This window comes from Otolemur garnettii, unplaced genomic scaffold, assembly GCF_000181295.1.
Source record: "Otolemur garnettii isolate 467f Iridium unplaced genomic scaffold, OtoGar3 scaffold00293, whole genome shotgun sequence".
Taxonomy (NCBI): domain Eukaryota; kingdom Metazoa; phylum Chordata; class Mammalia; order Primates; family Galagidae; genus Otolemur; species Otolemur garnettii.
In genome coordinates this window covers 22,860-37,119 of record NW_003852688.1, presented here as the reverse complement: position 1 = coordinate 37,119, position 14,260 = coordinate 22,860, and the positions used below count along the sequence as shown (strand labels likewise).

The window sequence follows — 14,260 nt, the reverse complement described above, 5'->3', positions numbered from 1 at the left end:
GGCGCTGACGCCAGGCAGGAAGAAGGCGGTAGCACATGTTGGGCTCGGGGGCGAAGGCTTGTGCGCGGAGAAGGCGACGCTCTAGCCCAGAGCCGGGTATTCGGTGGCTTCGCCGGGTCTTCCCAGGGGACTGGGTTAAGGCCGAGAACCTCTGGCCTCAGGAAGCGCATGCGCAACCCGTCCCCCCCAACATGGAGTCTTGTAGCCCAGGTCTTACCTGAATCAGGTAAGAGACTGGCTCGGAAGAAGTGGCCCCTCCACTCATACCCTCTGAGCCCATTCCAAAAATGGGATTCACCCCACTTGGGGTGTGTGGCTAGTGTGCGTGGATCCCACCTATCCTGGGACCAAGTGAGTGAGAGTGGCCCAGGAGGGCGTGAGGATGCGCTGGCGAGTGCAGGGCTACCCTGGGCAGCGAGGGTGCCTGCACCAGGTGCCACCGCCGCGCCCACGCGAGGGCCACGTGGGCCTTGCTCGGTCCTCTCCCAGAACCTCGGGGACCACGAGGACACAAAAGTCACCCAGCCCTCGCCCGAGGCATGACTCTTCTGCGACGTTGAGTCATCCCGGGCTCGACAGTCCCTTGGCGTCAATACTTGATGATTCAGGAGGCTGTGCCTTCTCATTTGGGCACAGCCTGGGGGTTCGGAAAGGTCGCAGGCGCACAGACGTAAAGGAACAGTGGAGGGCGAGGTGCCGGCAGCCCGGGGGTCGGGGCGCGACCGCTCGGCGCCCGGTGGGTGCTTTCCTCTTGGGGAGGGAGCAGCGAGTGTGGGCGCTGCTGGGGAGGCAGCCGGCGTGGAACCCGCGCCCGGACCGCGAGGCCGGGGAGCTGCGGGGCCTGCGCGGGCGGGGCGGGGGGGGGGCGGGGGCGGGCAGCTGAGGAAGGTGCGAGGTGATGACAGCGTTCGAGGAAAACTGAAACACCTGCTCCTGGGTTGAGTCATCCAGGCTGGAGGAATAATCTCGTGTGGAAAGTAGTTAAAATTTAAAAAAAAAGCGAGAAATAGTGTGCTGTAGCCCTTTCTTCCTCAGGAAGCTAGAAAATTGCTTGTCTCTTTGAAAGACAGTAGCTGTTTTCCTTAGGGGACTGGTGAGCGACAAATGAGATAATATATGTGAAAGAGTGAAGAGCTATAAAAATGCAAGATTCATTATTTAATTAGAATCCTTCAACCTATTTATCTGTTGGAGTGGGTATGATGTCCTCTAGATATGATGGTGGAGCAGGACTTCCTGGTATGGGGTAATGGGGTGTGTGGAGTGAGGCAGAGGGGTATGAAGATTCTTCAGGGGTGTTCACGAATGCTGTTACCTGTAGAAAACACACGCTGCCATTTAGATTCATCCTGTCTGGATAAGGGGGTTATTCAGCTCAGTGCTTCCCTCCTCTACCACTTATTTGTTGAATGTTTTGTAGCCAAGACTTTTACCCAAAAATGAGCCGGAAGAGGGAGAATGACACGAGTCACTTCAGGGATATATTGGTTAAATTGGTGAGAGGGAGGTGCTTTGATTTTATTGATAATGTCTTTAGTTTGTCCTGCCCTCAGCATGTACCAGCATGTTGTACAAAGAGTTCTGGGTTGGGGGACATACCTAGGGAAGACTGATTTGTGGATTTGTCACCTCCATAGGTGGATCAGCTTGGCCAAGGTCCAGTATATCTCAGAGCCTTAGTTTCTGTCAGATAGGAATGGATCTTGAAGGTCATTCATTTACTCATGTACCCAGAGGGTTACCTAGTCCCCAAGGACAGGAAACTTGTCATGTCCCCAAATGGCTAAGCCACCCAATCCCTCTCTAGATGGCCCTGACAGTTGGAAAATTCTTTATGTTGAATCACCATCTGTTTCTCTACAATTTGCAATCATTGGAGCCATACAGAATAAAATGTCTAATGCTGCCTCCACAAATATTTGAGGACTGCTAACACATTTCCTTCTTCCACTCACTCCACAAGGCTTCTTTTCTTCAAACTAAACATGCCCAGTTATTTCAAACAGGCAGGCAGTGTAGGGTAGTGGAAAGAACGCCAGCTTTAGAGCCAGACACATCTGCGTTCACTTCCCAGTCCCTTCACATATGAATGCTTAGCGTTCCAAGCTGCTGTATCTTTCTCTGAAATCTGTGAGTGAAAATAGTCCTCTAGCCAGTTTACCTTGAGGATTAGGGATACTTTGGGTGAAGGTCCATGCTCATAGTAGGATCTTAACATGAGAGTTGGTATGCCTTCAGTGACATGGTTTGCATTTCATTTTAGTTGATTGTCTCTGAACATATTTCTATTTATTTGTCTCTTAATATCTGCTCTGTAGAACAGAATAAAATATTTTCCATGAAATCTAATTAGCAGAATAGAGTACAATTAGCTTATTTGGGGTACTTCTCCATTGTCTACAATCCCAGAGGCATTGTTTTGAGTCCTATCACACCCACTCACTGAGTTCATCACCTAAAACCCCTTGGCTGTTTAATACGTGACGCTGTTTAACCAAGTTTCTCCCATCATGGACCTTTTAGTTTATTTGAGCCTTTAATTATGGCTCTTTAAAGTGGCAGTCCCGGTTCTGTCCTGTTGGCTCCATAAATATCCTGTATTTGTCATTTTATGGGTCTCAAACTGGGGTTAGAAAAATATGATAATTGAACCCGTGGCAGCAGCCGGTGCTAATCCCATACTGCTGTTGTACATCAGTGAGATAATAAAGCAGAGTTTTTCTAAATGAATTTTTGCACAAATCTGTGGTCTTATGATGTAGAACTGTGTTAGGGTAAGAATGGACAAGGGAAGTAGAATAAACCACTGGAAATGCTGCATGTGGGATCAGTCAGGGATAGCGTCTGGTGGGGGAACTGAAAGGGTGTTCTGAGAGCAAGCCAGAGGCTGTCTTTGAATTTATGTGTGGTTGCATGTTTTCTTAGGGCTCCAAGTGTTTTATACCTTGGGTCAGATTCTCCCCAAGGAAGCTCCCCTCTGGAAGTAAATCAGGCACATTTAGAAGATTCATTAACTCTTTGGCTCCTGGGACATTACAACCAGTATTTTCTCTCTCTAATTTCCAACAACATATTCCAGCTTTAGCCAAGCTGATCTCTTTTAGCTGACCTCTGCATTTTTCTTACTTCCTGTCTTTGTGCTGGAGGTTCTTCAAACAGGAATGCTTTCTCCCCCTAACCGAATTCTGGGTTCCATGCCCAACTCAACCTCAATCCTTCCTTCAAGGACATTTTTTCTAACCACTCAGTCCAAAGAGAAGATTTGTCCTGAGCACCAGATTTAGAATTCCTGTTGTCTTCTGGAGCTTTCCCCAGGATGGGCCCTCTGCCCCGGGGCCTTAAACTATTTCTCTTCCAATGGGTGGACATCTTCCTGTGGCCTTTGGGCTTTGGGATAAGATCCTTTATGGACATTAAGTCCATTAAATAGAAACTTGCCTTCATCTTGAATGCGGGTGCTTTTGGCCTGGTGAGAATGAAAGGGGGGAGTTTCCATTGATAATACATATGAAAAATATATAATGTAAAGGTTGTTACTGTTTTCATTAAAATAGGAAGCTTTCACTCTTTTGCAAGGACCAATTTAAATTTTCGGAAGTAATTCAATCTTTAAAAGGTGGTGGTGGTTAGTAAAAATAGGTAATCCTTGACTTGCAAAGGAACTAATTTAAATTTTAAGTAACCAATTAAGGCCATAAAGGGTTTAAATCCATCTGTGGCTTCTTTTTTTCTTTAGGCCAAATTCCAGACTCCCTAGGATGAAATACTCTTTCTAGCCTAATTTTTTGCCTATTGGTGCCCTGGTCCAAAGGACTTGCAATTTCCCCCAAATATGCAGTTCTGAGCCTCAGGGAATGCCGTCCCCTCTGGCTGGAATGTTCTTTGTCTTTCGGTAAACGTCTATTCATCATTCAAGACCACCCTTCCCCCTCCCCTTAATTACTTCCTCCCCTGTAGGCCCTCAAATTCTTGTACTTATTCATGCAGTATTTATTAGGGGCCTGCTTTGTGGCCGGCACTATGGCGGGCTCGGGGGATACAAAAGGTGAATGGTACTTGGGCTCAGCCTTTGAGGGCCTTACACGATGGGGAAGAGTGGGCCAACCTATCACAAAATATTGCTAGAAATTAAAAAGAAAATTTAAAAACCTTCAGTTCTTGTTTGTCTTCCCTTCCAGATGGCCAGCATCTTGTTTTAGGGTAGGGATCATCTTTCATTCTTTTGAGGCCCCCTGCTCTTAGCGCACTGTAGGTGCTAAGTAGGCATTTGTTTCATGAATGTTTTGACTAGCAGACCCCGGTAGAAGTCTACCTTGTATTGGACTCAGTCTGAATGTGTGGGTTTCTTCAGTGTCTGACGGGTGGCCTTGAGCTCCGCATTAGATTTCGGGTGGTTAGATTTCCTGTGCCGGTTGGTTTGGGCGGCGAAGTCGCAAAGTCCGGAGTAGTGGAGTGGCTCAGGCACTCGTGGAAGAGAGGCCTGCAGCGCCTCTTCTGGACAGACTTGGCACTGGCTGCCTGCCTCGCTTACTCGCGGCACGCTCTCGTTCATCAGAATTTCAATTTACAGCCAGAAAATGAACACAGACACTGATACTCTATTCTTTTCTTTTTAAAGATGTAGTAGATGCCTTTTAAAGGATTATGAATAAAATAATGCTTTCCCTCCTTCATGTACCTCTGGGACCCTTGCGTTGTGATTCCGTCTTTCATAAATAAAGGGGAGTCGTGCTGACGATCTGTGCAGCCCAGACCCTCTCTTCACTGGGACCGGGAATGAGGGTGCGTCTAGGGCGTCCGGGGCCGTCTGGCGCGTCCAGCACGCGGACCACGTCTCGCTGCTGTAAAGGAAACGTGCCGGGCGCCGCGACAGTGGCCGGAGCTGAGGAAACCGGACTTGCGGCAACTTTTTCTGGCTTTGCCGGGTAGCCACCCGCCATCCCATGAATTGGCCCACTAACGCAGTGGTGGGTACCGCAGAGCTGCTTGTTCCCTAACTACTTGGTCGGTCTTTGCTGCTCACCCATAGTTAGGGGATTAGGGGTGTTGAGTGCTCGCGGCTTGCCGCTTCAGACGTGGCATGCTCACGGTTCAATGCTTGGAGCGTTAGATAGGAGCAGGCGACACAGCCGGCATTCCTAAGTCCCACAGCCCCTGAGGTCGAGCGCCCACACTCTGGGCTGGGGGTGGTCCAAGAGGAATGCTGGGGTCTCAAGGGTTTGCTGTTTTTGCACGCGGCAATATCTTGCCAGGGAAGGTTTTCTATGTAGACCCTCGCGTGGGGTTGCAGCTTGGCCAGGAAGCAGCAGGTTCCTAGCTGGTGGTGGCGGGGGTCCACAAATCTTAAGGTGCCCCCTACAGGAGCTGCTGTGATGGGCATCCGTCTCTGCTGCCGCGGTGGTGGCGCGGGCAGCTGGGAGGGGCTCTGCGGTGGCGAGTGGGCGGGAGGGCGGCGGTGGTGCGGTGGGCGGGCCAGAGGCGGGGCGCGGGTGGGCTCTAAAAGTCGGTGCCCACTCGCTCCGCGCTGCAGCCGCCACTGCACATTCCGGTGCATCGCTTGCTCCGCGCGGCAGCGCACGCCCGAGTGGCCACTGGCTCCCGGCCGTGGCCACCCTTCGCAGGCTGTGAGCTGTGCCCCTGCTGCAGGCGCCGCGGGCGCCCGGTGCTCTGCAACCCTGCGGCGGGCGGCATGGGATAACCCGGCCATGGTGCGCCGAGATCGCCTCCGCAGGTGGGTGCGCGGGCGATGGCTTGCACGAGGGGGTGTGGCTGGTCGTCCCGGGACTGGGGTATGGGCTAGTGGTGGAGACAACGCTTTTGCGAGCTCGGGCTGCCTCCAGTTTCGGGCGGGCAGGATTATTCTTGTCCTCGGAGCCTGGTCTCCCCGCTTGGGGAAGCAGGATGTCTCTCCTGTGCATAACAGAATATTTGGAACTCGGGATCTCCTTGATTTAAGATTTCTGCGTCACCTTGGCTTAATTTAGGATCTCTAGATCCTAGTACCGCCCCAGTGTGATTTACGATTTTTAGAACCGGGCATTGCCCAGGCACGATTTTAGGGTTTTTTAGACCCAGTCCTCGCTGTGGTAGGATTTAGCATTTCTAGACCGTGGCATTGCCCTAGTGTGATTTAGGATTTTTAGACCCCTCCATTACTACGGCATGACTTAGGATTTCTAGACATGGGCATTGCCCTAGTGAGGTTTTAGGCTTTTAGACCCCGCCATTGTCCTTACGCGATTTGGGATTTCTAGATCCCGGTGTTGATTTAGAATTTTTAGAACCCCGCTGTAGCTGTGGTGTGCTGCAGCGCGTCTTAGGATTTCGGGAACCTGGGTGTTGTGATGGCGTGACTTAAGATTTTAAGACCACAGAATCGTAGCAGCGTGATCACCTCTGCGCGATTTAGGATTTCAAGACCGGGGTGTCGCAGGGGCTTGAGTTACCGCGTACGTGTGACCAGAACTTGCAGTGCGGGATCACAGCTGCGTAAGTATTTTTTTTTTTTTTTTATTTCAGTACGGAGAAGCTCAGGCCAGAGTGGTGAGGTGACCACATTGTCACAGTGTTACACCAGAATTGTTTGCCTTGGTTTAGCAGGTTGATACGGTGGTTCTCCTGGAGATGCCATCAGGTGGGCGCCGGTTTGGTGGTATTAGATGAGTATTTTTTTGCGTTTACAAGAGGGAGAAATCAAGGCTCAGAAATTTCCAGAAAGTTTGTTACTGGAGCTTGTTGAATTTCCTCAACTCTTAGCTCATCAAATAATGGGGATTTTGGCAAAAAAAAAATTGTTTCATCCATTTTGCCTAGTGATTGTCAGATTACTTGACTACTAAAAATCTTGAAATGTCTTTGGGGCATTTTTACTGAGGTAAATAAGACAGAAGTCGGCCCCCTGAAGGGTTGCCTCTTTGCTTTCTTGGAGTGGAATGAGAGCGTGGAGGGTAGAGTGCAGGTTGTGTATGTGTCGGTTGCCTCTTTTTGCAGCCCCCCAGCCTCCCCTGTTCACCGCCTGGACAGCCCCTCCCCGGCTCTTTGCTGAGTCACTGCAGAGCTTCCGTTGCTAGAAACCGTGATCCGAGCGGTGAGAAGCGTGGGGGACAGGAGTGGTGAATTGCGCACGTGAAAATGCGTGCGCTTACGTGTAGGACCCAAGTGCCCAGAAAATGATCATCAAAACCCAGTGCTCTTTGTCATCGGACCTTTCAAGGCTGTACTGGGATGTAACTTGATATCGTTGTGGGGTGAAAATTGTGATATGACCATGTTCTGGCACTTCTTAAAATCATTTCTGCTATTACCTTGAAAGGTAGAACCAAATTTTTATTTTTGGACACTAATTTCTTGTTTTATGGATAGGTACTTTGGAGGAAAAAAGAAATGACTGCCCAAGCGATGCCGTAACAATAGTCTGGGGAGCTGAAATTCTTTACGGGACATGTTATTTTACCACTGTGGAACCACGGGTTTATTTTTAGAGTTTAAAAAATATTTTCTGAGTGGTTATTTTGCCGTACGTGGCATGCGTGTGTGTCCAAACAGAAAGCCATTTCCACCAGGGCTTTAGCAATTAATTTCCTTTACTGATAGCTCTATTTTCTTGACAGTTCTAATTTTAGTTTTAGAATGTCTTATTTCCATTCTGATTGTTTTGAAAGAACTTACATTCTACTGACAGTTCTTTCCCTGGTGACCATTGGGAGTCATGGACTAGAAACAGGGAACTGTTTCTAATTCCTGTTTAGCATTCCTTGTCAATGTAGATAAAATGACCTGGACCCTTGAAATCTTGGGCATGGGAAGGTTGGGCGTACAAATCAGTGGTTTCCTTTCAAAGACAAAACCAGTTCCCACATGCTGGGTTTCAGCTCTGTCTTATTAAAGGCGGGAGGAGACGGTCCTATGAATTAAATAAACGGGAACTTCCTCAAGAGTCTGCTAAGAAAAGCAGAAATGTAATCTGTTGCCCTGACCTCTCAAGAGATTAGATACTCAGGGTCATGACAAAGCTGCTTATGTTGGAATATACAGTGCGGCTATCTTTCTCCTTTCAGAGACTCTTCACCCTGAGCAGTTTCTCAGCCCAAATCTAGATAGTAGTACTAAATCTGGCTTCACTTGGGCAGAAGGGTTGATAAAAACTAGTTAAAAATCAGGGGCAGCTCTCTGCTTAAGAACATATGTTAAATTACTGCATGTAGTTTTTTTTTTAACATTAGGTAGTACATACAGGCAGTCCCAGGTTATGAAAGAGATAGGTTCTGTAGGTTTGTTCCTAAGTTGGATTTGTATGTATTTTGGAACATACATGTTCTATTACCTGTGATAGCCTGCATTTGTAACTGTGAGTTATATGTAAGTCAGATGTTTGTAACTCAGGGACTTAACTGTAACAGTCCTGGTTTGTAAGTGCAATTTATACGTTGGATGTTTGTAACTCAGGTACTGCCTATATATATATTTCAGATATTTTCCTGGTGGGTAAATGGTAGAGCTTTTAGGATAAATAGGAGTGAAATTGTTTTTTTCTTGAGAAGCCTTGATAAGGGCTGATCATGTGTACCAGTAATCTTCCTTTGACTTATAGAAAGCCCTTCAGAAGGTATGGGAAGAGCACAAGGGGGGGGGGGCTAAGGGTTAAAGTGGGAGAGCAGAGGTGGAAGATTACATATTGAGATAAGTATACTTTCCTTAAAATTAGGGTGGTGAGCAATTGTGCTGACTGCCATAGCAGGCAGATGTGCAGTAGTGTTCTTGATAAACTCTTTCCTGTGGTCCATGTGGAGGGTAGGTATAGAAATTTCCCATCCTATCATACCAGTTTTTGGCTTGTAGATGAGTATATAGTGTCGTCCAGACTGCTTATGGTGGGTCTCTGCTTTTCCTCCAGGATGCGGGAGTGGTGGGTCCAGGTGGGGCTGTTGGCTGTGCCCCTGCTTGCGGCGTACCTGCATATCCCACCCCCGCAGCTTTCCCCTGCCCTTCACTCATGGAAGTCTTCAGGCAAATTTTTCACTTACAAGGGACTGCGGATCTTCTACCAAGGTGAGACCTGGAGTATTGGAACACCTGCACGTGTAGGTCCCAGTAATGCCAGCTGAGGTACTTATTTTGTGTCCATTAGTCTCTGTTGCTCCTTCCTGACAGAGGCGAGTAACCCCTATTTCTGTGTAGTGTGCTTGAGGGAATGAACTAATTCCCCTCATTTACTTGAAGGAGGGAAATAGAAAACTGCTGGGAGGGTGGGTGTGGAACTGAGATTCCCCTCTTGAATAGGCCTGGCTATTTATTTATTATATTTTATTATTTTACATATTTTATTCTTTTTTTGAGAACGGGGTCTCACTCTTGCTCAGCCAAGTCTCCAACTCCTGAGCTCAGGCAATCCACCTATCTCAGCCTCGCAGAGTAGTGCTAGGATTACAGGCATGAGCCACTGCGCCTGACAGGCTTGACTTTTTTTTTTTTTTTTTGGAGACAGTTTTAGTTTGTCACCTCCGTAGAGTGCCATAGTGGTACTGTATGGTAGGGGTCATAGTTCACAGCAACCTCAAACTCTTGGGCTCAAGTGATCCTTTTGCTTCAGCCTCCCATACAGCTGGGGTTACAGGTGCCCACCACAATTCCCAGCTATTTTTAGACAGGGTCTTACTCTGGCTTCGGCTGGTCTTGAACTCCTGAGCTCAAGCAGTCTACCCACCTTGGCCTGACAGACCTGACTTTGATATAACTTTTCTTTGTGGCCTAATTTTGTATTCAGATACTAGTTTTTTGGGGTTTTTTTTTTTTTTTTTTTTTTGATAGAGAGTCTCATGCTATTGCCCAGGCTAGACTGTCATGGCCTCAGTGTAGCTCGTAAGAACCTCAAACTCCCAGGCTCAAGCAATTCTGCCTTAGCCTCTCAAATAGCTGGGACTATAGGCACCTACCACCATACTTGGCTACTTTTTTTATTTTTAGTGGAGGTGGGTCTGGCTCTTGCTCCGGGCTGGTCTTGAACTCCTGAGCTCAAACAGTCCTCCCACCTGTCTCCCGGAGCAGTAGGATTATATGTGTGAGCCACCCCTACCTTTCAGATCCTAAATTTTTTTTTGAGGTCCCCTAGTTCGGTTAATATATGCAGTATTCCTAGGTGTAACCACAATTGGTTCTGTCCCCCTACCATCCCTGATTTCATTTTATAAAATTATTTTCTATAAAGATTCTTTGTTATATACTTATCTAAATGTGATTTAAGGGTGTGGTTCCACCTAATGGGCAAGGGTATATGGCACATCTCCTGTGTGCGGGACACAACTACAACAGAGACGTTACCTAAAAAATACAAACAGCGTAACCTTTAACCATTTGTACCCTCATTTATCTGAGATAAAAAATGTGATTTAAGTCTTACACCGTCGTATAAACTACTTTGCTAATGATGATTATTATGACCACTACTTAATGTCAGTAATTACTGTATGTCAAGCATTAAGTTATGTTTTCAGCTTTCATTGTTTAATCTTTACTACAGCCATTTGGAGATAGGTGCTGCACAGTTAACTTCGTTGTATAGGTGAAGAAAAACCGATTGGGAAAGATTTCTTTTGGGCGGGGGTCAAGAGCAATAACGAAAAATGTTTGTCATAAACCGTTTTTCATTATTGCTCCTGACCTCCTCTCATTTTCTATATTCAATTAAGTAAGTATATAATTTTCTTTATGTTGGTTTGGGTTGTTTCCATTTTTGTCAATGTTTTAAATAGTTAATGTTGTATATGGTTTATTTTTTCCTTTTTCAAAATACAGTACTTAAATGCAATGACTTTATTTGTATAGATCCTCAAGAACAAGACTGAAGCTAAAGTATATAAAAATTTTAATTGCTCCCAACTAAATTATTTTTGAATGCCTTACCAAATTTTTATGCCAATGGTGATATATGTCAGTTTTAATCCAATACTATTAGAAAGGCTAATACTGTCTAAATTAAATGTTCACCTAATTTAAAAGATGTTTAATGATTCCATATTGTCATGTGCATTAAAAACATTCGTGTCTATGTTGACAAACTCTTTATAGTTGATGTAATTCTGTAATCGTTTTAACCATTATGCTTGTGAAATTGGATTGGGTCTCTGCTGAAATAAAAAGTGCTGGACAGATAGCACTTAACTAAGGCGTATGTCGGAAGAGTTGCCATATCATAGAGAATTTTTGTGAGGCTGTTAATAATGAAGTACACAGAATTTGTAGTTTGTGTGTTGGGTTGTGCTTCTAACAGTGAAAGTTTATACTTTTTACTGTGAAAAACAGCTTACATATTAATACAGAATAAAGGCAGGAATGCAGATATAAATGCCTTTAAAAACGAGGTGAAAGTAGGCAAACTGCCTTCAATTATTTTCACAGCGTGCTTTTACAATTTTAAAATACACAGATTAGAAGGAGAAAATATTTGTTACCTAACGCAAGCTTGCATTTTATTATTTATTTATTATGTTGCCCGGACTGGAGTTGAACTCCTATGCTCAAGTGATCCCTGACCTCAGCCTTCTGAGTGGCAGGGACTACAGGCATGTGCCACTGCACCCAGCTTAAGCTTGCCTTTAAAAAAAAAAAAAAAAGTATCTTTTTCTAATGAAACTGGGTCTTGCTATGTCTCCCCTGGTTAGAATGCAGTGATGGGATCAAAGCTCACGGCAACCTCAAACCTGGGCTCAGACGATCCTCCTGCCTCAGTCTCCCAAATAGCTGGGATTATAGACATGCCATTATGCCCAGCTCAATTTTCTATTTTTGCAAGTGTGAGCCATCTCGCCCAGCCAAAATGTATCATTTTAATGTTATTAATTTGGTCACAGTTTTTGTCCTTTGTATCAGTTACTTAGGTTTTAGTTATCTTCAAGGTTATTTTTATAGGGATTCAGCCTAATTGATCTCTTTTCTTTTTCCTAGACTCTGTAGGTGTGGTTGGAAGCCCGGAGATAGTTGTGCTTTTACACGGCTTTCCAACATCCAGCTATGACTGGTACAAGGTAATGAACTCAGGTTTCTAGGTTCTACTCTGTTTTAAAAAATCCCAAATTAAGAATTTTGTTAGCACTAGAAGGCCCTTGCAAATTTGAATCACTTCATAAAATAGTATTAAATGTCGAACTGTTTCCTATTTACTGTAAGGGAGTAAAAAAGATCTTTGGCAATCCGGAAAGGATTATTGAAAGTTATCCTTCTTCAATAGAGATTAAGTACTAGGAATAAGTCACTTTCCAAGAGGATCATCTGTGGGGGCCTGCAGTGGTTTCACAAGGTTTTTCTCGTTATTGTAGTCTGTTAACGTCAATATAGAGATAAAGTTCCTGCGCAGCTCTAGATTGGGGGAAGGCCCAGGCACAGAAAGTCCAAATTGTTCTCTCTCTCTTTTTTTTAATAGATTTGGGAAGGTCTGACCTTGAGGTTTCATCGAGTGATTGCCCTTGATTTCTTAGGCTTTGGCTTCAGTGACAAACCGGTAAGCAGCATCTATCTGGGAACAGTGTGAGTGGGTGGGGTAGATATGGACAGAGGGGTCAGGCTGCTGGAGAGATCTGTACTCAGGACTTTATCCTATATATCTGGGCTTTCCTTTCCTCAGAGACCACATCACTATTCCATATTTGAGCAAGCCAGCATCGTGGAATCCCTTCTGCGGCACTTGGGGCTCCATAACCGCAGGATCAATCTTTTGTCTCATGATTATGGAGATATTGTTGCTCAGGAGCTGATCTATAGGTCAGTGAAGTACTAGCTTAAGATGCTGGGAATGTAAACTGTCCTTAGACCCTTTCTTTTTCCCTTTTCCCCCTTAGAAGTTTGCCTTCAGCTGCTGCTTTGGTATTAAGTCTACTCAGCTACATGTGTGTTTCTCATTTCCTATTTAGGTACAAGCAGAATCGATCTGGTCGGCTTACCATAAAGAGTCTCTGTCTGTCAAATGGAGGTAATTGCTTTGGCAGTAGGTGGAAAGGGGGTGTAGCCTAGAAGGGTGACCTTTAGTTGTCACAGTGATGTCTAATTTAGTTAACAGGGTCTACTGTTCTACAAGTAGAAACAAACTGAGATCTTTACCTTTATTTGTGCCATGGACAGCTTTGGTAATCTGATTAAATTTTGATATTTCTCAATATTCTTATTTATTTTTTATCTTTTTTTTCCAGTTTTTGGCTGGGGCTGGGTTTGAACCCGCCACCTCTGGCATATGGGGCCGGCGCCTCTGAGCCACAGGCGCCGCCCTATTTTTTATCTTTTTGAGACACAGTCTCACTTTGTCACCCTCCGAAGAGTGCTGTCGTGTCATAGCTCACAGCAACCTCCAAATCTTGGGCTTAAGCGATTCTCTTGCCTCAGCCTCCCAAGTATATGGAACTACAGTTTCCTGCCACAATGCCTGGCTGGGGTCTTGCACTTGCTCAGTCTCGAACCTGTGATTTCAGGGCAGTCCACCTGCCTCAGCCTTCCAGAGTGCTAGGATTACAGGTGGGAGCCACTGCGCTCTGCTAATATTTTAATTTTTTAAAATAATTCTTTTTTTCTTTTTTCTTTTTTTGAGACAAGAGTCTCACTATGTAGCCCGGGGTAGAGTGCCGTGGCATCACAGCAACCTCAAACTCTTGGGCCTTAAGTGATTCTCTTGCCTCAGCCTCCCGAGTAGCTGGGACTACAGGCGCCCACTACAGTCCCTGGCTATGTTGCAGTTGTCATTGTTGTTTAGCAGGCCCGGGCAAGGCTCAAACCTGGCAGCCCCAGTGTATGTGGCTGGCGCCCTAACCACTGAACTACGGGCACTGAACCTAAAATATTTCTTTATTTTGGAGACAGTCTCACTCTGTTGCCCCACACTAGAGTGCATGGCCTTAGCCTCACTCACTGCAACCTCAAACTCTTGGGCTCAAGCGATCCTTTTGCCTCAGTCTCCTGGGTAGCGAGGACTACAGGTGCCCACCACAGTGCCCAGCTAGTTTTTCCAATTTCAGTTAAGACTTGGGGTTTGCTTTGTGCAGGCTGGTCTTGCAACTCCTGAGCTCAAGCCATCCTCCTGCCTCAGCCTCTCAGATTACTAGGGATTACAGGTATGAGCTACCATGCCTGGCTTCAGTATTTTTTTTTCCTTTTTTTTTTTGGAGACAGAGCCTCAAGCTGTCCCCCTGGGTAGAGTGCTGTGACATCACAGCTCACGACAACCTCCAACTCCTGGGCTCAAGCGAGTCTCCTGCCTCACCCTCCCAAGTAGCTGGGACCA

The 14,260-nt window shown here is 46.0% G+C and overlaps 1 protein-coding gene across 5 annotated transcripts in view; it reads left to right on the top strand.

Moving 5' to 3' along the window:
• The window catches only part of MEST, a 22,791-nt gene continuing 8,531 nt past the window's right edge, over positions 1-14,260 (top strand). For 2 of the 5 annotated variants that reach the window (XM_003803309.2, XM_003803307.2), the window contains exons 1-6: positions 1-226; positions 8,894-9,048; positions 11,941-12,020; positions 12,416-12,493; positions 12,617-12,753; positions 12,903-12,961. In XM_003803309.2, the coding sequence (XP_003803357.1) occupies positions 8,895-9,048; positions 11,941-12,020; positions 12,416-12,493; positions 12,617-12,753; positions 12,903-12,961 (508 nt within the window). In that variant the 5' untranslated portion in view covers positions 1-226; position 8,894. Of the gene's footprint in view, positions 352-5,556; positions 5,732-8,893; positions 9,049-11,940; positions 12,021-12,415; positions 12,494-12,616; positions 12,754-12,902; positions 12,962-14,260 lie in introns of those variants that run through there. The other 3 variants (XM_003803311.3, XM_003803308.2, XM_003803310.3) reach the window with 3 other exon arrangements.